This window comes from Poecilia latipinna, unplaced genomic scaffold (genome assembly GCF_001443285.1).
Source record: "Poecilia latipinna isolate Pla-1442-1.1 unplaced genomic scaffold, P_latipinna-1.0 Scaffold2448, whole genome shotgun sequence".
Taxonomy (NCBI): Eukaryota; Metazoa; Chordata; class Actinopteri; order Cyprinodontiformes; family Poeciliidae; genus Poecilia; species Poecilia latipinna.
Window position 1 is genome coordinate 20,650 of NW_015115064.1, and position 23,190 is coordinate 43,839.

The 23,190-nt window shown below is 40.4% G+C and overlaps 1 protein-coding gene across 8 annotated transcripts in view; it reads left to right on the forward strand.

The window, feature by feature from the left end:
• LOC106937846 (tight junction protein ZO-1-like) overlaps window positions 1–23,190 on the forward strand; it is a 46,355-nt gene that overhangs the window by 17,399 nt on the left and 5,766 nt on the right. For 5 of the 8 annotated variants that reach the window (XM_015019566.1, XM_015019567.1, XM_015019563.1 and 2 more), the window contains exons 2-26: window positions 963–1,019; window positions 1,582–1,706; window positions 1,847–1,949; window positions 2,062–2,371; window positions 2,681–2,787; window positions 3,967–4,135; window positions 4,242–4,386; window positions 5,613–5,746; window positions 6,649–6,754; window positions 7,739–7,889; window positions 10,238–10,346; window positions 10,435–10,654; window positions 10,729–10,913; window positions 11,235–11,330; window positions 11,424–11,506; window positions 11,584–11,794; window positions 11,911–12,011; window positions 12,083–12,433; window positions 13,737–13,943; window positions 16,256–17,116; window positions 18,320–18,411; window positions 19,573–19,788; window positions 20,625–20,761; window positions 21,485–21,956; window positions 22,659–22,876. In XM_015019566.1, the coding sequence (XP_014875052.1) occupies window positions 972–1,019; window positions 1,582–1,706; window positions 1,847–1,949; window positions 2,062–2,371; window positions 2,681–2,787; window positions 3,967–4,135; window positions 4,242–4,386; window positions 5,613–5,746; window positions 6,649–6,754; window positions 7,739–7,889; window positions 10,238–10,346; window positions 10,435–10,654; window positions 10,729–10,913; window positions 11,235–11,330; window positions 11,424–11,506; window positions 11,584–11,794; window positions 11,911–12,011; window positions 12,083–12,433; window positions 13,737–13,943; window positions 16,256–17,116; window positions 18,320–18,411; window positions 19,573–19,788; window positions 20,625–20,761; window positions 21,485–21,956; window positions 22,659–22,876 (4,957 nt within the window). In that variant the 5' untranslated portion in view covers window positions 963–971. The remainder of the gene's footprint in view (window positions 1–962; window positions 1,020–1,581; window positions 1,707–1,846; window positions 1,950–2,061; window positions 2,372–2,680; window positions 2,788–3,966; window positions 4,136–4,241; window positions 4,387–5,612; window positions 5,747–6,648; window positions 6,755–7,738; window positions 7,890–10,237; window positions 10,347–10,434; window positions 10,655–10,728; window positions 10,914–11,234; window positions 11,331–11,423; window positions 11,507–11,583; window positions 11,795–11,910; window positions 12,012–12,082; window positions 12,434–13,736; window positions 13,944–16,255; window positions 17,117–18,319; window positions 18,412–19,572; window positions 19,789–20,624; window positions 20,762–21,484; window positions 21,957–22,658; window positions 22,877–23,190) is intronic. The other 3 variants (XM_015019564.1, XM_015019571.1, XM_015019570.1) reach the window with 2 other exon arrangements.

The following is a 23,190-nucleotide window of genomic DNA, read 5'->3' on the forward strand; positions in this document are numbered from 1 at the left end:
GCCTTAAAGGGATAGGCCTAATAATGTTTTATATGCAGCTGTTTAATGCTTCACAGAAATGCTGTGGATGTGAAATTACATCAAAGTGTCTTTTTAGTTTTTGTGGCTTTTATTTTCAAGGCTGCTTCAGTGAATCTATATTATCTGGAAGTTTCATTTTGGTTTTTATTATAAATATTTCTTGCTATTGTGATGCATCCTAAACGCTGAATGAAGGTGAACAGCAGTTTGTTTTTTAATAAAAACCAAACTGAGTTGCTGTTTGTCAAATTTTACATTTTAAATTAATTGTCTGTTAGATACCAAGAAAAAGGGGGAAGTGACTCCAGCTTTTACTTTAGTAAGAGGAATGCTTTGTCTCTAAGGTTTTTGTTTTTCCCAGGTCCTAAAATTATGTTTCTGCACCCAGAATTTAATGTTAAAGTTTAAGAGTGCAGTTTTAAAAGAAGAAAATGCAGCTTGTGTTTGAAACGTTGCATCTGAGCCTGAAGTAGAGATAAATGTGCATGTTTGGACTTGTGCTTCAGTATTGAACCAGGATGTTATTATGGTTTAATTTTAATATTTGCATGAAGATATGTGTTTTTTTATTTCTGGTTAAAAACAGTTTAGTGTTCAGACTTTTTAAAAGCAGTTTACATCGGGGGTTGACCTTTTTTGTGAGCTCCATGCTTTTTGAAATTCCTTTTTGTGTTTATTTCAGGTCAGCTCTGGCTTTAATGATTGGTCAAATAGTGTCTATTTGTTTTAAAAGCTGTTAAATGTATTTTTGATGTAAGGAAAGTATTGAATTCCTATATTTTTAATCCAAACCAAAGTGATAAAAGACGCTTTTTTTTCCCCCCTTGCTTCTGTGATCATGTTGACAATTAGGCTAAAACCGTTTGGCAGCTTTTAGCTCGTTGGACGTGAACTGCATCTGAACCTTTGGAGCTGAAAACTTTTCTTCTTCTGTCTTTCAGAGTGCAGCGATGGAGGAGACAGTCATTTGGGAACAGCACACAGTTACACTACACAGGGTAAGGCATTCGCTCTTTTCTCCTTCTTCCTGTTTCCTGGGTCAGAATCAGTAAAGATATTTTACAGATACTATTTAAGTAAAATATGACGTTGTAGAAATGTAGATTTATTTCTGTAACTCAATTCTCCAAGCAAGAATTGAGTTTTCTGGGGTCCTATTTGCGAAATGCCAGAAAACTTATATTTTTGTAGTTTTCTTTGTATATTTAAGCATTTGATTTTTATTTTTTATATTTCCCTCCAATTCATGTAAAGCACTTTGAACTGCTTTGGTGCTGAAAATGTGCCATGTAAATAACATTACCTTACCTTAAAACTTGCATTTAAAAGTGTAATTATTTCCTGAATGACACTTCATAACATTTAAGAAAACTCCTTCAAATAAAGCGTTTTGTGTGATTCCATCAGCGGTTGCTAATGATTCTGACTCTAACTGAATCTCATTTACATTTTAAGTGATAGGTGACGCATTTGATTCCATTAAAATCACAAAAACGTCACAGTAGTTGACTCTAAAATCTAAAAACCGTGTGTGTGTTTCTGTATATTTCTTCCTTGCAGGCACCAGGGTTTGGCTTTGGGATAGCCATATCAGGAGGTCGGGATAACCCTCATTTTCAGAGCGGCGAGACCTCCATCGTCATCTCAGATGTGCTGAAAGGCGGCCCAGCAGAAGGCCTGCTGCAGTAAGATTTTGTTCTTGGATGCTGGATCAAATCTCTAATTTTAGCTTTGAGTTACTCTCCATAAATAATTAGTACATTTGAAACGCTCCAGAAAGACTCCAGTGTGCTTGTTCCTTTTTTTCTCATTTTTTCGCCTGCAGGGAAAATGACAGAGTGGTTATGGTCAATGCCGTCTCCATGGACAATGTGGAGCATGCGTACGCTGTCCAGCAGCTTCGCAAAAGTGGGAAAATTGCCAAAATTGTGAGTGTTTGTTGGCAAGCGTTGTGTTTGATAACTAACGAATATAAAAGCAAAACTTCAGGGGAATTAACGATCGATTTCATCTGAAGTGACTGAATCTGATTTCATTTAGACAATCAGACGAAAAAGAAAGGTGCACGTTCCCATGGGCCGGCTGGGGGAGAGGGAAACCATGTCCGAACACGACGAAGAGGAGGACAGCTACGACGAAGAGATATACGAGACGCGGAGCGGGCGCAGCGGTGCTTACAGCGGCGTGGGCGGGGCCATGGGCAGGCGCAGCGGTCGGAGCAGCGGGCGGCGGGACCGCGAGCGCAGCGGCTCACGAGAGAGGAGCCTGTCGCCGCGCTCGGACCGCCGCTCGCACAACCTTCCCCCTCGCCCCGCCAAGGTCACGCTCGTCAAATCCCGCAAAAATGAAGGTGAGGCTCGCAAAGTCGGGGATAGAAACGAATAACGAGACGTCGTCGTTTTATTCGTTCCCCTGTTTTGGTAGCTGAATAAATCTTCCAAATCAGCTTTGGTCAACTGCCAGAGTAAATAAAAGTTGCCAGCCTCAGCAAAATCCTAGCAAACTCAAGTAAATAAGTAAAAGAGCAATTAATCTTCTTTAATCAGTCTGTTAATCCCAGCGGGAGCAGCAGCTGTCGGCGTAGAGAGGTCGGTGGGGCTGCTGTGACGTGAACTCTCTGTGCTAACATCGTCTTTGTTGCTGTCGTTCACTCTGTAAGCAGAATATGGCCTGCGCCTGGCCAGCCACATCTTTGTCAAGGACATCTCCCCCGAGAGCCTGGCGGCCAGGGATGGCAACATCCAGGAGGGGGACGTTGTACTGAAGGTAAGCAGAATCTGACACATGATTACAACTTCATATTGTTTTTAGTTAAAACAAATCAGGTTGTTTTTTATCTGAAACTTAATGTAAACCCTTTTAATTGTCTTCATTTAGGTCTGTTTGCCCTTTAGAGACCATATACTTTACCTCATATTGAGTACTTTTATCATTTATTGTATGTAAATTTCACATATATGCTCCACATGACGTAAAAAACTGCCAGCAGACGATGACTAGCATTGGTTTTTTTGTCAAGTTGTCAACATAATGCCCTAAATCTTAAATGCACGCAAGATATATAAAAGAAAAAGTGATGCAATCCTAAGTTGGCAGTCAGTTGCTGTAGAAATGAGTGTAACATGGCCGACACAGAGGACGAGAACAAAGACAAATACGAGTGGTTTTGAGTTGTTCTTTAACGGTTTTTCTGTATTTTTCCACTAGCTGTGGCACACTGCAATAAATTAATAATACCTACATCTCCAGGTTTTATTTTGTCAACGGTGTCGTTCTACTAATCGTCTTTTTGCTCTCCAACGTTGTGCGCATGTGCAAAACTTCTGGATGGAACCAATAACATACATGTCTACACAAATAATATTACATTAAATCCTCTGACCGGTTTTCAACAAAGTTACATTAGCAGGTTGTCAAACATCTCCTAAAAAGTCTTACATTGATGTATGTACAATTAAGGCCTTAAAATTTCTTACTTTAAAAAAAAAATTAATTTAATTTTGCCAAAAATAATAATTATGGTTTTAAAATTTGTCGTGTCAGGAATATTTGTTCTTGAATGGGAAGGGAGTTTTTTCTGCCTGGCAGAAGTTTGAGTCACACGCAGATGTCGTCTTTGCTGTCTGACTCAAGGTGATCGATGCTATCGCTAACTAGCTGCTAGCATAGCCCTACTGGCTCGCTAGCTTTTCTGCCTCTATCATGGGTAAGTACTAATTTATCACCAGTTTGGAAAATGCTGGTTTTCACTCACTGTGTCTTGCCAACCCATCTGAGGCTGTGTGGGAAAAAAAATACTTTTAAACTTGGCAAAAAAAACTAATAACTTCTTACAAAAAGATGTATATAAAACACACGAAACCCCATGATTTGATGGGGGTGTACTTTCTTTTCACCATGGCTATCTTAATGAAAGCTGACATCTCTTTCTTTGGATTGTCTCAGATTAACGGGACAGTGACAGAGAACCTCTCCCTGATAGACGCTAAGAAACTGATTGAAAGGTCAAAGGGCAAACTAAAAATGGTTGTTCAGAGAGACGAGAGGGCGACCCTTCTCAACATCCCCGACCTGGACGACAGCATTCCTTCAGCTAACGCCTCCGACAGAGATGGTGAGTGAGGGACTAAGGGTTGTTTTCATGTGAAACGATGGCAGATTAAGTCGTACCTGCTGGCTTCACTCTGCGCCCAGTGACCTCCTGACCTCTGTCTGACCAGACATTTCAGACATCCATTCTCTGGCATCCGACCATTCCAATCGATCGCATGACAGACATCGTAGCAGCCGCTCCCGCTCACCGGACCGGCGGTCCGAACCCTCAGACCACTCCAGACATTCGCCTCAACAAATCAGCAATGGCAGGTAAAAATTTATTCTACCAGATTTTACTGCTGAGGGTATTTTCATGTATCTGCTATGGTGTTCCTGTAAATTTGACTTGGATTTAATATTTAAGTAAAATGAAAAAAATCTGTTAAGGTCTTTTGATATTTTTGTTGATATTCTGACAATATCAGGTTCTCAGCGTTTTTCTGCAAAAACACGAAGTCTTACCAAATACCTTCAGTCTATTTTCTAGTGTAAATTTATTGGTTCTCTTGAAATTTGACAAAACTAGCTTATAAGTAACTTTTCAGGACGATGTAGCAGCTTGTTTTAAGTCAATAATTCCTTAATATTGCTTAAACAATTACTAGTTCCACTGTTAGATTATTTCACTTATAACAAGACATTTTTCTCATGTTGTAAGTGAAATCATCTAAACTAGTAATTTTTTCATCAAGGTTAAGGAATTATTGAGATAAAAAAAACTGCTAAATATCGTCCTGAAAAGTTACTTGAAAGTTAATTTGGTACAATAGAGCATGAAAGCAATGCTAAGAACATTTTTAAAATAATAATATGAAAATTAACTTGTACGAGAATAAATAATCACTTAAAGCTGGCATGTCTTGCAGAAATTTAACATTTAAGTTAGTTTGGTACAACAGAGTATTAAAGCAATGCTAAGACAATTTAAAAAATAAACTAAAAATACGAGAATAAAGTCATGATATTATGAAAATAAAGTTGTAGGAGAATAAGTAATGACTTAAAGCTCCTGTATCTTGCCCAACTGTTACCTGTAAGTTAGTATTTGTCTTATTTCAACTGTATTAAGATATTTGCACTGGAAATACCTGGTAAGATTTTGTGTTTTTGCAGTGAATTTTCAGTAAAAATTGGTATCTAAATATAAAAAAAAAAACACATGAAATGTTTTAAAACTAGCAGTGAGGACCAAGAAAGCTTTGTTAAAGACACACTGGAGGACAAAATTCCCTCTGACACCTTAGATAAGCTGCTCTAAAAATAGAGCACTAAAAGAGTGGACAGGCAGAGCAATGACCTTCATGAATAAGATGCTGCTGCTGCTGCCGCCTCCTACTCTGGCTGTTCTTCTTTCACCGGTTCTCCGCTCGCACGTTTCCGCTCACGAGAGAATTTCACAGCCTGCAGAGCTTTGCACTCCACAATTCATTATTCAGCGTCTTCCCCCTTTCCCAGAGATTAATAGTTTAAAAAGAAATTATTTTTATCATCCGCAGTCACAGAAGTCGCGATGATGAACGGATGTCGAAGTCTGCCTCAACGCCAGCGAAGCTTGTGGAGGACATTCCTCTTCCTAAACCGAAGGATTCGTCCGCCGCAAGAGAGGAGAAGCAGCTCCCTCCCCTCCCAGGTCAGAGCTGGGCCTGTCGCAATAATCAATTAAGCAATTAATTATTCGCATGATAAATTCAAACAAACGCAATCATTTCCATTTGCATGACTTGTCGTTTTTTTCTTTTTTCTCTCTGTTTTCTACCAAAACCTGGATGATAAAAGTCTCGGTTTGGTGTTTTGGTATCAACTAGTGCTTTTTTTAAACGACAGTTTTGTTTAGAGAGGCTTTATGTTGTTTTATTTATTTTGGATATTTTAAATGTCTTCCAGTTCCAGAGTTAAATGTTCATTAAAGCCTCATTGATCTCTGACACTGTGTTCTTGCATTATTATTATGACATTATTACCATCATGTTACTTCAAAACAACAATATTATCATTTATCGTGATAACTTCTGGGACAATTTATCGCCCAGCAAAATTTGCTTAATAGTAGCCCAGAAAAACCAAACGATGTGTGAAAATGATAAAATGCAAGTCGGTCCTATTTTTCTCCCACATCCATTTTGCCTCAGTGTATTTTATCTCTGGATTATTTTTCCCCCTTTTTTAAAAAGCCCAGCCACCATAAAAAGTTAGATCCAGACGCCTGCTGAGTCTGGCTGAGTCTGCCTGAAGCCAGGTGAAAATAAACCATATGAGTTGATCGAGTCCGACGTTGCTCTGCAGCCTGCGGCGCTCTGCTGTCTTTCGCTTTGACCTCCCAGCTAAGGACGCTGTGTGCTTTGTGTGTTTGTGTATGCACAAACGCCTGACTGATACTTTGAACAGTTGGGCCTCTGTTTTTATTTTTTTATTCCATCAGTGTATTTATTCCCAGCGGTACATATGCATTTTATTTATTTGGTGGATTGGTGTGCTGTCAGTGTTGTGTGGAGTAATACAGTGAATTTGTGGTTTACTTTTGTTGATATTCAGAGCCAAAGCCTGTGTATGCTCAGCCTGGACAGCCCGATGTAGACCTGCCTGTCAGTCCCTCTGATGCTCCTGTGCCAAGCGCTGCCCATGATGACAGCATTCTACGGTAAGATGAAAAATAAATTACATTGAAACATTCAGATTTCTTGGAATAAACCATTAAAAATGAACAGGGGGTGGGTTTACATCCACGCAGCATGAATTATTTTTACTCTGGCACTCTCTGTTTGTAGGTTGTAATGATTCAATTTATTTCTTATGGTAAATTAAATAAATACTGAACTGTAAGGTAATTTTATTTATGTAGCACATTTTCAGCTACAAGGCAGTTCAAAGTGCTTGTAGAAATGGCTCAAGAAAAAAGAAACATTCCAGAGCTTGTATTGCTTTGGGTCCACAAAAGGCTATCCACTCTTTTTTTCTGTCTGCATTCGGTTTTTGTTTGTATAAACAGAAATGAAGCACATAAAAAACTAGAACTGCAAGCAGTTGTGACGGATTCTCCCCCCTATGTCTATATTTGCATATAATTACTTGAACAGATTAACTTTGCACCTTCAAACTTCTAGAAATTGTTCCAAATAATGAACCAGACTAGTGCAACTCCACAAGTCCTCTTCCTAACTAAACTAAAACTATTCTGATAAGTCAATTATCCAATAAGAAGAGTTTAGTTATGGGGCATTTAAATGAACATTAGTGGGTTGCATCATGTATAAATTTTAGCCTGTATGTGTAATTTTGATTCTACGTATGTAAAAAAAAAAAAACAATCACCACAAATTTAAACTCATACTTTTAATTTTACAAATCATTAAATCCTTAATAGTTTAACTTAATCATTAGAAGCTGTAAATAAGTTTTAATATAGTCACTGGATATTTTGTTTTTCTGGCAGCTGTAATGTAAAGATGTGCATTTATCAGCGTTTTCACCTCTTGGTTGTTAACAGCAGAATAACAGTGACCATTCCTGCTTCTTACAATGTGATTTAAGCATCTCTTCAGGCTCCTGTCTGTCACCTTAGAGTCTTTACTTTAGCATTTATGCAGTAGTGGAAATCAGTTTCAGCTGCTGCGTTTCTCCTCAGGCCAAGCATGAAGCTGGTGAAGTTCAAGAAGGGGGAGAGTGTGGGTCTGCGTCTGGCTGGGGGGAACGACGTGGGCATCTTCGTGGCCGGAGTGCTGGAGGACAGCCCCGCTGCTAAGGAGGGCCTGGAGGAGGGCGACCAAATTCTCAGGGTGAAGCCTCTCATTTCTAACCCCACTGTGAATTAAAACAAACTGAAACTGGTAAATTGGTTAAGTTCATGTTGGTTTGGGGGGAAACGAACGACGGGAGGCCACAACATTTTTAGTGTTTTCCTTTTTAAGTATAAGTGCCAAACCTTCGTTTTTATTTTTGCCTGTTCAGATATAAACTAAACTCACAATATTTTAATGAAATAAGTAAGATTTCTGTAAATTACTGTAGATTTAAAACTTAAAAAAGGTCTTGCCAGATTTAAAAACACTGACAAACCGTTTCTTACTTACTTATTATGCTCTATCACTCACTCTGTATTTTAGTGAAAATCACAGGATGTCTGTTGTCCCTTTTACTATTAAAATAAATTACATTTCAAGCAAAAACCTGGATGAATACTTTGTGTTGTAAGATGTTAAACTGCCTGTAAACTTTTTGAAAATTGCCCCCTAGCTTTGTTTTTACATGTGTTGTTGCATCAACTTCCTGGCAAATCAAATTTAAGCCGATTTTAAATCGTGATCAAGGGACGCACAAAATTGTTTCGAGGGCCGCAAATGGACCCCGGGCCGCACTTTGGCCCCCCTGCCTTGGCGGTTGGTTTTTTGTATAAACAGCCATGTTTTTAAAGGAAAACGTCCTGAAATGTTGCCTGTTCTAATTTACACTCTGGCTGTTCAGAAATTCCTCCATCATCAAGCTAGTCTCCTAGCAGGCGCCCCGTTGGGAACAAACACTAAAACAGATTCATCTTGCTGTGTCCGTCCCATTACCCCCGCACTCGTACATCTTACTGTTTGCACCTTTTCTTCTTCTCCCCAACTGTGTCCAGTAACGCCTAAACAGACTGGACTACAATAAAACTACTGTAGTTATCCAGGTGATTCTGAATACAGTGAGAACTACATGCATCTTCTGATTTAAGAGATTCTTTTCTGCACTAATTGAACCTATAAATTTGCAATTAATTGTCGATTGACGGTTTATTAGATTAAAACTAGTTCCAATAAATTAACTATAAGAAGGGACAGAGCAGACTGGGCTTATAGAGGAAGCAAAGGTCCTTCAAGGTTTGCAGCAAGTCTGTTGTTGAGAGCATCATCTGTTGGGGCAGCAGCATCAGAACCAGGGACCTAAAAAGGCTCAACAGCCTGAGAAAGAAGGCTGGTTCTGTTCTGGCTCTGGTTCTGTTCTAGGAATGACTGAATGAGCTGGTTATGCAAAGAAGGATTCTTCATAAAATCAAGAAAGTTATGGACAACCTTGACCATCCTCTTTATGAGGCTGACTTGAGAAAACAGAGTTATCTTCAGTCAGAGGTGTCTTCAGATTCGTTCTAACACAGACTGCTACAGCAGGTCTTTCCTGCCAATAGCCATCGCCATCTACAATAACTCTTTGAAAAATCTGAATTAATAAGTTACAACAACATTTAATTTCTCTTTGGGATTAGTAAAGTATTTTTGAATTTGAAGACGTAATGTCAGTGTTGAGGTTTGGCCTCCATCCAGAAGAGGGCGCTGCTGGTCATCCTTAAGCAGATCCAGTTGATACAGAAACAAAGATGGCGAGGCCTTACCAGAACAGGAAAGAGAAATGGTGCAAACAGAGTCCAGTGTTGGATTCAAAATACACTTTATCCACTTCTGTTTGGAAATATAAATGCTCGACAAACTCCTTAAGTTTCACCTTTATTAATGCCGTTCATTCAGCCGAGCTGCATGGCGTCAATTTCTACAGATTTCCCTCAAAGGAGAGGATGCGATGACAGAAAAGTCTTGGGGGATAACGCCAAAAATTTAAACCTGATTGGAAAAAAACATGACGTCAATAATAGAGGTTGGTTTTGAGGGCTGTTGTGAGTTAATGCACTTCGTGGAGCCAAGTTTCAACATTTCCTCCAGATCAACTGCAGACAGAAACTCTGCATGAACATCTCTGTTCATGGGAATTAAGTATTTCACATATTTTCATTTTCTTTTTTTCTATTCAGCAAGTTGAGTTTTCTGTTTTGTCATATTTTATCAATGTTCTAGTTTATTAATGTGCAAAAACTACAATTTTCAGTATTTAATACAGCTGATGCAAAATAGTGGACAATTCAATGTTTATTTCTTGTTTTGTTTTTTTTGTTTGTTTTTTTGGATTCAACAAATTATAAAAAATTTGCCCTTTATGTTATAAAACGCAGTCGGCCCTCTTGATAGAAGAGAAAACTGTTTTTAAGAAAATGGCCGCTCATGAAGTTTGATAGGATCGATCAACTTCAGACTAACTCATTATTCGATAACTTGCATCCCTACTAAAAATAAAACTTATGGGACGATGTTTTCTTAACTTCCAGGTAAATAATGTTGATTTTGCAAACATAATCCGAGAGGAGGCGGTGCTATTCCTTCTGGATCTTCCTAAGGGAGAAGAGGTCACAATCCTGGCTCAGAAGAAAAAAGACGGTAAGCGGAGAAGAAAAATCTAAACAAATTAGAAATTATCTTGATCTGATTGGTGTGGTGTGAAAGGCTCGCTGCTCTGCGTTCACAGTTTATCGGCGGATTGTGGAGTCGGATGTCGGGGATTCTTTCTACATTCGGACGCATTTCGAGTACGAGAAGGAATCTCCGTATGGGCTAAGCTTTAACAAGGGCGAGGTTTTCCGAGTGGTGGACACGCTCTACAACGGGAAGCTGGGCTCTTGGTTAGCTATTCGCATTGGCAAGAACCATCAGGAGGTGGAGAGGGGCATCATCCCCAATAAGAACAGGTGAAAGCACTGCGCCGCCTGGTGCTTGGGTTGTTCCTGGAGCCTGTTTTACATCTTTGTCTTTCTGCCAACAGAGCGGAGCAGCTCTCCAGCGTTCAGTACACGCTTCCCAAAACGGCAGGAGGCGACCGGGCCGATTTCTGGAGGTTCAGAGGTCTCCGCAGCTCAAAGAGGAACCTGAGGAAAAGCAGGGAGGACCTTTCCTCCCAGCCGGTCCAAACAAAGTTCCCTGCTTACGAGAGAGTCGTACTGAGAGAAGGTGAGATGTAGGGGCTGGAACGATTAATCGTGATTAATCGATTATTGAAAGAACCTTGAGTGAGATATCTGAGGTTTATTAGTGTGTTTGGAAAAGCCCTGAGTTTAATTGTCCGTCCATCTTTTTGTTCATCTGTCTTTGTCTATTGATACTCTTTCATCCATCTATTTTCAGTTTTTCTATTTGAACTTTAAAAATGGGCTAAAAAGTTCTGAAAAGTCGTAAATAGCATGAAAAAGTACAGACGTTCGTAGAAACCTCGTCTCAGGTTTGTTTTAAGAATCTGACTTTTTGTTGTTGTTGTTTGGGCTTTTTGTGCAGCTGGTTTCCTCAGACCGGTGGTGATTTTTGGACCCATTGCTGACGTGGCTCGAGAAAAGCTGTCCAGAGAGGAGCCGGATCTCTTTGAACTTGCAAGTATGTTTAATATTATCTCCAACATCTTATTGTGATGTTTATCATCATGTGTTCAGTGTTTTTTCATGGATTTCTTCACATTTTCCCTTTCAGAGAGCGAACCCAGAGATGCAGGAACAGACCAACGCAGTTCGGGAATCATTCGTCTTCACACCATTAAGCAGATCATAGACAGAGTGAGTGTGATTGTTTTTAAACTTTGCCATCGAACATACTGCCTTACTAAACCAGTTTTTATTTCAACTCCATGAAGGACAAACATGCTGTGCTGGACATCACCCCAAATGCTGTGGACAGGCTAAATTATGCCCAGTGGTACCCAATCGTAGTCTTCCTGAATCCCGATAACAAACAGGGTGTGAAGAACATGAGGACGAGACTTTGTCCAGAGTCCAGGAAGAGCGCCAGGAAGCTTTATGAGCGAGCCATTAAACTGAGGAAGAATAATCACCACCTGTTCACCAGTAAGTTGGCGCAGTTTGTTGGAAAACAGTGACTTTAAAACCCTAATTGCCTCTTTGATGCAAGAATACTACTTCTTCCTTGTGAAGTGATTTTTATGCAAACTATTTCCATCTAGCAACCATCAATTTGAACAACATGAATGACGGCTGGTACGGCGCGCTGAAGGAAACCATCCAGCAGCAGCAGAATCAGCTGGTGTGGGTGTCGGAGGGCAAGGTGAGACAAAGTCCCGCAGTGCTTCTGTCCTTCATGCTGCTGATGGCTGACGGACTCTCTGCTCCACTCAGGCGGACGGCACCACAGAGGACGACTTGGATATCCACGACGACCGTCTGTCCTACCTGTCGGCGCCAGGTAGCGAATACTCCATGTACAGCACAGACAGCCGCCACACTTCTGACTACGAGGACACGGATACGGAGGGCGGAGCGTACACCGACCAGGAGTTAGACGAGACCTTAAACGATGAAGTGGGCCTGCCCACCGAGCCTGCCATCACTCGCTCCTCGGAGCCCGTCAGGGAGGACCCGCCTGTGATACAGGACACCCCCGGCTACCCTGGATACCAGCACCCTGTGCAGCCTGACCCCGCCAGCAGAATAGACCCCGCTGGATTCAAAATGGCCGCTCCGCAGCAGGTAGGGTTGTTGAGCAGTACTGGCTGAATAAATAGTAAACGTATCACAACAGGGCAGAGCGTTAGCTTCTTTTTTTTGTTTTATATTCTGTGTTGTTTCTGGTTTCTTCTGATATTTAGTAGAGATGCACCGATCGGAACCTTGTGGCTGATTTCCGTTCTCAGGGTTTTTGTCTGTGGACAGTTTGAGAAAGACCGATGTGGACCTCTTGTAGCACGACGTCACACGAGCAAGAGCTCTGCTGGAGGGCAAAAAAGTGCTCGCTAACAATGGCTAGCTTTGGTTTTAGCTGTTAAGCTGTCAATATGACGCACAATATCTTAAATGTATGTGCGATGCATGAAAGAAATTTATTGCTACTAATTGTCAACCCAACAACAGCTAGATAACAAGGTTCAGAAAAAAAGGGAAAGGGAAGTAGTTCTGTTATGCTAGCTTGACTTTGGTAATAGTAACCTGTAGATGTGATGTTTAATTTGGTGTGTTTTGGTTCAGGTGACCTAAACACCAACGCTGACAGATCATCAATAGTGCAGGTGATTAAATTAGCTAACCAGCCACTGCAGTGTTAGCTTAGCTAATGGCATGGGTAGCTAATCTGCCACTGCATTGGCAGTGTTAGCTTAGCTAATGGCATTGGTAGCTAATCTGCCACTGCGTTCACTTTTTAATAATCGCAAAATAAACATCAAGCCTGAAAACATAAAACCATAACAGACTGAATGTTCTTTGTGTGGGAAATGTTTGAGTGTTTTTTGGTGTTGAAACCTGAAACATGCAGTGGCGTTGTTGTCGGTTGCTATGGCAACAGGCCTCTGTGTAGCACAACCAACACAGAGAGCGAGGAAAAAGTGGTTTTGAGTTGATCTTTAGCGAGTTTTCTGCATTATTTTCCCTTTGTTCTGTCTCATTACTCTAAATTAGTAATTCCTGCATCTTCAGTTTTCATTTAATTAACGGATTTGTTCTACGGCACCTAAAAGAATCGTCTTTTTGCCCTCCAGCGTTGTGCGAAATCTCCGTATATACACACTAACATGCAGGGGGTTCATACTAAGCTGCATGAATCCCCTGCATGTATTCAGTATAATCAGACAGTATACTGGTGCATCTCTAGGATTTTATTTTTTTTAGCAGTAAACATGTTTTAAGTTATGTAATGGGTATATTATCTATTCTAACCACATTTCTTTATCTTCTGACTGGTGAGTGTAAGGAACCAGATGGTAGTGTTGGGGTGAGATGTTGTCTGTGTGCCCTTGGCGGCGCTGTGTTATAAATGTCTCTTAACGATACTTCACAGCAAGGTGAGGCTGCTCTGCCCCCGCTGCCTGCGCCGGTGGCAGCCTCCCCAGCTGCTGAGCAGCCTGTACAACTAGAGGAGCCGCCTGCTGCAGCCGCAGCTCCTCAGGCGGACTCTCTTAGCAGCCCCAGCCCTGCCCCTGAGCTAATTCAGCCCCCACCACCACCACCTCCACCACCACATGAACCCCCTGGTCCAGAACCAAAGGTATCCGCTGTTTCACCAGCCACTCGGACCGGGCCCGGCTCCCCAGCCTGCTCTTTTTAACTTGCCTGTCTTCTCACACATGCTTTCCACTCGCTATCTGCATGTCATGTCCACACTGTGTGACTCACTGAGCCCACTGTGAGCCTCTGGTTCCCAGAGGAAATGTGCGACTCGCTTGTCCACATGCACCACAGTGGGCTGGGAGACCAGAAGGACTGGTTACATCTGAGTCTCTGATCAGGGTGAAGACATCCACAACCAGCCCTAACTGTTGCCTCTTACTTCCTTTGCATGGCTCCTGATGTTTTGTTTTTGTTTATTTTTTGGGTTCCTTTCAGCTTTGACTCTCTACTGTAGACAAACAGTAGCAGCACTGACGGTGGCATTGTAGTGGGTAGATGTGTTGTCTGTTGTAGTGCTAGTAGTTTGACATTGCATAAGTTGCAAACTGAATGTTTGTTGCATGATGAAAGCTAACCTGCAGACAGTACTCTGACGTATTAATACCTCAAACTTTGCTGTAAACTTGACACATTTTCCCTGTTGAGCGGATTCTTCCAACATGTTGGCCTCCTTCCTTCACTGTCTGCAGGCTACTCTGCATCATATGTTTGAAATGAGGCCTTTCAGAAATGTGTAAATTGTTAAGAGGTTCTCTGTAAAACACACTCAATTGGTAAAATTCAGTTAAATTTTTCCTGAAGGGCATCTTGTCAAACAGGCATTCAGAACCGTTTTTCAAGAAAGAACAAAAAAAGCTTGTAATTTGATCAGTTGGTTCAGGATTTATTTATTTCTAACGATTCGGTCAGCATTGTGAATGTTGAGCTTCTTGAGGTTTCAGTTTGCGGTACCTTGCAAAAATATTCACACACCTTCAACTTTTCCACATTTTATGTTACAGCCACAAACTTCGAGGCATTTTATTGATGTTTTGTGTTATAGAGAAACATGAAATAGTGCGATATAATTAAGCTGAAGGAAAATGATACATGGGTTTATGTTTGGGCCTTTTTATTCCTGAGGCTTTGAATGCCATGTTTCACCTAAAACACGGGTTTTCATTCATTCTCAGATATCTGTTTGTGCCAGAATGTATGTAAAACTTCTTTAAAAAGCTGTTAAAATTGTTTAATAAATAGGTGTGTGTGCATAAGTACTTCTTCAATTTAAATAAAATATTGTAATTTGTTTTTCAGCCAAAACCGCTGATTTTTGTGGAGCTAATTTAGAAATATTTGTACGAATTTTTTAAATATTCACACTTATCTATGGCAGTAAATGTGACTTTTACTTGCCATTTCGATCATGGTTTAAATCAATTAAGGCTAAATATGAAACACTGCCACCTGCAGGTGGGAATTAGCAGTAACTTAAACTCAATGTTTTTGACCATTTTTGTGGAAATGTTCAGTGCATTAGCGCAAAAATTTTTTTGAAGTTTGCTGGTTTTTGTGGGAATTTCCGCGATTGCAAAAAATTGGAGGGGCAGATGAATGTAGTTTGGGAGTAAATTCATAAAAACTGCTTTGATTTAAGCCTATATCTGTTTTCTTGAAGATTCTGTTCATGTGTTTCTCTAAAGTTGGATTTGACCCCTGGGCCTAAAGTTTGACACATGACACTTTTTAGATTTATATTTGTGAGCGATTCTGAAAACCATATATTCTTTTCCAACAGTTGAGTTTTGACTACAAATGGGTGCAAAACCTTGTTGATATTCTTGTTTATAATGTCTAAAAAACCTAATTTTGCCATTGCAGTGTTTAAATTAAATAAGAAACGCGATAAAATCAAACATGAATAAGTCTGTTCGTGTGATGAGTCAATAAAAAACAAGCCACACTGTGATCCTCCTACCACTTCCTGTTGCGTTCTTCATCTTTTCTGCCAGTAGTAACATCCGGTTGTTGATCACATGACTTGTGTGATGCGGGTTTTGTGAAATTCACAAACTATGATACGGCTGAACAACTTTTTACCAAATAAAGAAAAGTTGTTTGTTTTTTTTCTTCTTATTTTTGATTGGTGTGTTTCCGTTCCAATTTGTGCAATTTTACGGTCAATAGAAGCCCATCTGTTTCCACAGTTCGGTATCTGTGTCTTAATAACACATGATTGAAATAAAATACACTTGAGATTGTGGCTGCAACAGGACAAAATCTGAAGAAGTTCAAGAGTGTGAATATTTTCGCGTGGCACATTTATTAGGAAATTCTTCTGGTGTTTTAGGAGAAATAACTTTTCCTTAACTGGGTATCTTCACTAATGATATCTTACAAATAAATTTAATTATTGCCATTTCTTTACAGATGTACAAGAAAGATCTATACAACATGGAGGACCCGGTGCGGATCAACCACGGTCTGAAGCAGTCTCTGAGCTACAGTCACCAGCCGTCGTTTCAGGACAAACAGCCATACCGCGAATACGACCACCCGCCTTATGGATACGACGGAGGCGGCTACGCAGAACCAAAGCCTCACAACTCTGACTCTCACCTGCACTACGACAACCGTGTGCCTCATTACAGTGAACAGTGGCCCCCATACGACCAGCAGACCTCGTCCTCACAGCCCGCCGGGTACCAGCCGGGCCACCAGCAACCAATGGGATACAGTCCTCGCTCCCCCTACGAGGACGGGCCGGGGAGGGAGTATAGCCCGCCTCAGCCACGCTACGACGAGGCCCCGGCGGTGGGCTACGACAGCAGAGCGCGGCACAGTAAACCCGCGCCCATTCGGTACGACGAGCCCCCTCCCCCACCTCCTGCTAGCTACGAAGCCCGATCTCCGTATGAGGCAGAAACCCGCAGCTTTCCCATCAACTCCCCTCGCTCGCCGGAGCCTCCAAAGCACTACTACGGTGACTCTGGTCTGAGGCCCGTCTACATGTCTGGGCTTCCAAACCGAGGTTACAAGCCGGGGATACACGAGCCGATCATGAACTCCGAGCCCGCCGCCGTCCCCCCTCCAAAACCAGACGCCCTGCCTTCACCAGGAGAGCCAGCAGTCACTCCGACCTCCAAACCTCTTCCTCCTCCCCCACGGGAAGACCTGGATGAAGATCCAGCCATGAAACCGCAATCAGTGCTCAACAGAGTCAAGATGTTTGAGAATAAACGCTCAGTTTCTATGGACAGAGCTAAAGAGGGAGAGTCTTCAGTGTTCAGGGTACGTTCCTCATAAAGGCCGAAATGATTAATCGCAAATAATGACACTTTAATGGGTGATTTTTAACTGGTTGAGGCAGCGAAATGATTCTAATTTTGCTCAGTTTCTATGGAAAGAGCTAAAGAAGGAGAGTCTTCAGTGCTCAGGGTACGTTCCTCATAAACGCGGAAACAATTAATCGGATTAATCGTGATTAATCGACTACTGTCTGAATAATTAGATTACTAAAATAATTATTTGCAGTCCTACACACACTAGTAGGTGATTCTGCTTAAGATGTTATCTATAATCCTGTAAAATCATGTTTTAATTTATTAATTTTGGGGCTGAAACAATTAATCGATTGTTGAAATAATCGGCAACTAATTTTGTAATTGAGTAATCGATTAATAGGGAATGCAGACCAAAAAAAGGCAATTTTCTGAAAGAACAACATAATCAGAGCAATAAATAGCCAAAACTATACAAAATAAATATACATTTTCATTTAAGATATAAACACCTTTGTCTGTAAATATGTTTTAACCAAAACTGCTGAAGTGATTTCACCTTGTTCAGATTCACTGAATGCTTGAAAATTAAATTAATTTCTTATTTAAAAAAGAATGAAAATATTTATTTGCATCTTTTAATGTATTTATAATGTATAAAAAGACAAAAATGTCTATATAGACTATAAAGACATTTTATTGATGTAGTGATAATTTTTCATCAGAATAATAGATTACTAAAAATAATCGCTTGTTGCAGCCCTACATGACACTTTAATGGGCCACTTTTAACTGATGTGGCAACAAAATGATCCTTAATCTATTTAAATTTTTGAATTCAACCTTCAAAAAACAAGATTTAATTTATCACTATTAGAGCTGAAATGATTAATCGTGATTAATCGATTATTGAAATAAATGTGTAATGAAAAATCTTCAGATTAATTGATTAATCATCACTAAGAGTCATTAGTTGCTGCCCTAATTAATTAAATTTTTAGTATTTTTTTTGTTTTGTTGGTTCCTAAAATAATTGTTCTTCTCAAACAAGCAAAGTGTAATAACTAATAAAACTTTAAAAATGTTTAATGAAATTGAGCATGTCGGTTTTATAACGCATGTTTTTGTATGTATCTGTGTAAGTTCACATGGAGGAAAACTTGCTCAACAGAGGGAGAAATCACTGAATCAGGATTTGTTTTTTGTTCTCCAGCCTGCAGATGCTCCCAAACCTGTGATCACTCCCGCCCCGGTCCTGAAAGCCAACTCCCTGAGCAACCTGGAGCAGGAGAAGTCCACCTACAGGTGAGCCGACTGGTACCTCAGGACAAAAAGACAAAGATTTAAGGAGAGATGTTGCTGCTTGTGCGCCACCTACTGGTCAAAGGTTTTACCCATTATGAGACTCCAGAATGTCGCAATGTTTGTTTTTTAATACTTGCAGCCTAAAATTACTGATTTTGCAGCAGACTGTTCAAAAAGTTAATTTCTTAAGCTTATTTTTGCCATCTAACAACAAAAGTTGGACTCTTAAGAAAAATAACCAACATTTTCACGTATCTTCTTAAAATCGCATCTAATCCAAATCCAATGATATCCTAATGAGTTGTCAAAGTTAAAAAGAAGAATTAAATGTCTGTCATTCAAGTTAACATGAATTATATTTTATGTAGGATTTGTCTTTACTGTCAGCATAAAGAAATCCTGCAGAACATCTGAAAATCGGTTTTGGAAAAAAAAAAAGAAAAAGGCAAATGTTTTTTGGCGTCACACATTCTTTCATCTTGCAAGTTTGGAAAAGTTAAATTAGGAATGAGAGAGGGTGATTGGTTATAAGAGAAGGAAATTCAACTAATGTTAAGGTGATTGGTCAGATTTGTGGAAAAGTTGCGATTACTGGTGAAAATGGCGCCAGTAAAATTTGATAACTGAGTGAATTTGCATTAATTTTTTCAATCACAACGTTGCAACTTCCTGGAGGGATCGAGATAGTTTGTGTCTGAGGTTCTCAGAATCTCTGTTATTTACTCATTTACAACTAAATAGGCCTGTCACAATTAATCACATGATGTATAAAAACATTTGCATGATTTTTCTGTCTTTCTACCAAAAACTGGATGATAAGTCTTCAGTTTCAGTTTCACCTTTTTTAAAGGACAGATTTGTTTAGAGATACTTCTTTATTAATTTTATTTGTTGTTTTATTTATTCAAAATGTCTTCCAGTTCCAGTGTTAAATGTTCATTAGAATTTAAAGTTCATTATGCCATTATATTACATGACAATCGGCTCAAAGCAACAATATTATCGTGTATTGCGATAACTGCTGGGACAATGTATCGTCCAGCAGTATTTATCGTTTCCGGCCTTCAGCTGAGGCCTCCTGGTTTACCAAGCGAACTGAAGCGACACTCAGAGTTCATCTGTAAAGCTTTATATTCTTTCTTTTACACATTTTGTCTTCAGGGCTCCGGAGCCACAAAAGCCTCATTCGAAGCCTCCGGATGATGTGGTCCGCTCCAACCACTACGACCCAGATGACGACGAGGAGTACTACAGGAAGCAGCTGTCCTACTTCGACCGGCGCAGCTTCGACAGCAAGGCAATGGGCCAACCCAGTCCGGGTATCAACCGGTTTCACGACCCGTCCAAACCCGCCCAGCTGTCCTACCCTTACAACAGGTCAGACGGCACGCCCTGCACCAGCAGCGCAGCTGGTTCCCAGTGCTCTGAACTGGGTTCAAATCCTGGAAAAGGCTTGAATTTTAATTCATTTAACTAAGTGCTTGGTTTCTGTAGGAAGTCTTTCATGTTCAGTTTGGTGATAAAGTTCAACCTGACAGGTTTCAACCAGTTCAAACCTGGTTTCAACTGGTTTTACAGTTGAAACCAGAGATTTTTATCCACCTAATAAAAAGGAAAAAATGTTTTCCCTCAGTGTCTGAAGTTAAATCAGAAGAAACTTTTCTTATTTCAGGTCAGTTACAATTACCAAAATTATTTATTTTTGTTAAATACCAGAAAATGTAAAGAGAACATTTTTTAAGAATATTTTTTGTAACTTTATTTCTTGTCCTTAAGCATTTAATTTGAGCAGGAAGGTCATTTACCTTTGATTGTTTCAGTGTTATCAATATTTATTATTCCTAATGACTCGGTGACTGCTTGATGCTTGATCATCTTATTACTTACACTTTAAACAACTGAACAGAAATTAGCAAATTGTTTTGTTAAATTAGAGTTTTGTTCTCAGACCAGTCAGAAACAAAACATAATTTTCTTTCGTTTGCAAAATGCAGAAAACCATCAGATCATATCAATTGTAGTAATAAACTATACCATAAAATAATGAATTAAAAATGTCTTTTTTTGGTCATTTCTATTGATTTTTTTGTTTTCTCCAGTCTATGGAGCTGGAATAGTTTGAAAACTTTCCTTGAATTTTACTGCTGGAAATGCTGATATGAGCCCTGCAGTCGCATTGATTGTTGTTTTATTTACTGTGTTATGTTTTAAAGAGTTGAGTCTGTGGAGAAGGTGAGCCCAGTGGAGAAACGATACGAAGCTTTGGCCCAGATCAGTCCCTCCGCTCAGTACGGACCCCCAGCTCCAGCCATCCCACCCAACACCTTGTCCAAACTCAGCCCTGCTGACGGTAAGTTGTAGAAATAATCCCTAAACAAACCCAAATAATCACATCTCCCAGATTGTGCCTTGCACTTTAAATCATAATTATTATGCCTCTAAAATATGTTTCTTTACATTTAAAAATCGTTAAAATGATTTCCTGCCTGAATACTTCAAACAAGGAAAATCTTTTTGTGTCTGATCCTCATTGAAGTGATTTAAATTTTGACCAAACCCAGTGGAAAATTGACACAACCATTCTTGAATTCTGAATCGTTAAAACGTTCCTTTAAATCTGGACTAAAAACCCACCTGGTTACCTTTGAACCATTATAAATGAAACATTGACCAACATATTTTATGTGGAAAAATGTTTACTGGTTTTCTCAATCGTTGACTGTTCTTTGACTTTGTATTTTTGTGTTTTTATGACTTTGAAATGCCTTGTTGCTGAAATGTGCTGCACAAATAAATAAAATTGATTTTAAATGTGTGTGTGTGTGTGTATATATATATATATATATATATATATATATATATATATATATATAAACTTTAGCTGAATTGCTGCTTTAAACATGTTAGTTCAGCAAATTATGCTTTTTGAGGCTGCATATTCCAGACTTCTAAATTATTTGGCGATTATTTCAATAATGGATCAATCTCATTATTCGTTTTAGTCCTAGTTTTAAACTGAAGGTATGTAAGAAGGAAGGTATGTAGAGATTTTATCTCTTTTCTTCCTTTCCAGCCAACTCCATCCCTGAGCCACTGAGCTCCCCGAATCCTAAACCCGACCTGGCAGCTCTCAGGCCGACTAGCAGGGACGAATCCACGCCAGGCGGCTACCTGCCACCCAGAGGCCTCCCCGACAAAGTCCCCGTCAACGGCACCGACGCGCCGCCGCCGAAAACCCTGGGCGCTCCGCCTTCGACCAGCTACAACCGCTACGTCCCCAAGCCTTACACCAGCGCGGCCCGGCCCTTCGAGCGCAAGTTCGACAGCCCAAAGTTCAACCACAACCTGCTGCCGAACGACACGCAGGTGAAAACGGACCTCCTCAGCAAGCCGGGGGTGGTGAGCAACGCCTCAGTGAAACCTCAGCTGTCGCCGCAGCCCCTCGACCACGACAGCGGCCTGGACACTTTCACACGCACCATGGACAACAGGCCCAAATACCAGCACAATAACATCAACGCCATTCCCAAGGCCGTCCCTGTAAGGTGAGGCATCAGAGCGCAGTGAGCGGCAGAAAGAGACGCCGCACTCAGCGCGTCTCCATTTTTCACTTCTGATACCGATATGAGGATTAGCATTAACTGATACAATACGATACAAAAGAACGGTGCTGAATTAACTCAAAATATTTCATTTTTAAAACAGACATAAACTAGAACATTTGCATTTCCTGTGAAAATGCAGTGAATATTTTTAGTGAAATTATAAAAATCTCTCCCAGAGATTTTAAAAATCGGTGCAGTGCATACAAAGCTAAATTCAAAGGTCACAACAGTTTACAAGCTGAAGCTAGCTAAAGATTGCATATAGGTTATGTTGACATAACACGGGCAGAGTGAAAAAATCCATGTAAAAGCTAAAACTAGGTAAAAACCTGAAGCTAGCTAAAATTTAAATCATAGCATCAAGGCTAACACCAGAATGGTGGCTACAACAAACAAGCTACATGCAGAACGTAAAAAACAACTTTAGAGCTCGACTTGTGAATCTATTGATTTGCACTTTGTCATTTTCAGTTTTTATGATGTAAAGCACCTTGAACCGCCTTGCTGCTGAAATGTGATACACAAATAAACCTTGATGGATTGATGTTGTCCGTTTCGTAACGGAAACTCAGCCGCTTTTCCCTGGAGGTTTGCTCTGCCTCCCTCTCTGACTGATGATCCCTTACGACTTGTCCGCCTCAGCCCCAGCGCCTTGGACGACGATGATGAGGACGAAGGGCACACTGTGGTCGCCACCGCCCGCGGCATCTTCAACAGCAACGGAGGGGTCCTGAGCTCCATCGAGACGGGCGTCAGCATCATCATCCCCCAGGGCGCCATCCCCGAGAGCGTGGAGCAGGAGATTTACTTCAAGGTGTGCCGGGACAACAGCATCCTGCCGCCCCTCGACAAGGAGAAAGGTCAGCGCTCGGATCCTCCCTGCCCCGATTATGTCAGAGAATGACTTACAGCCTCCAAGAAAATCCTTGGAACACAAAGTGCTCCCGATAGTAATTAGAGGACCCTTTTTAAATGTCAAGTTTAGTTCTGCTACTTTGGCTAGATTTTAAATGGTAAAAAAAAACTTAAAAGGTTGTTTAGGCCTGAGCTTCTGCTGCTGTATTAAGGGACCTACTATGTAAAATTGGCATTTTGAACATTTTTGTATCTCCATTTGGGTTTCTGCTGCTTCTAAAAACAACCCAAGCTTGAATTATTTCGGTAATAAGTTAAT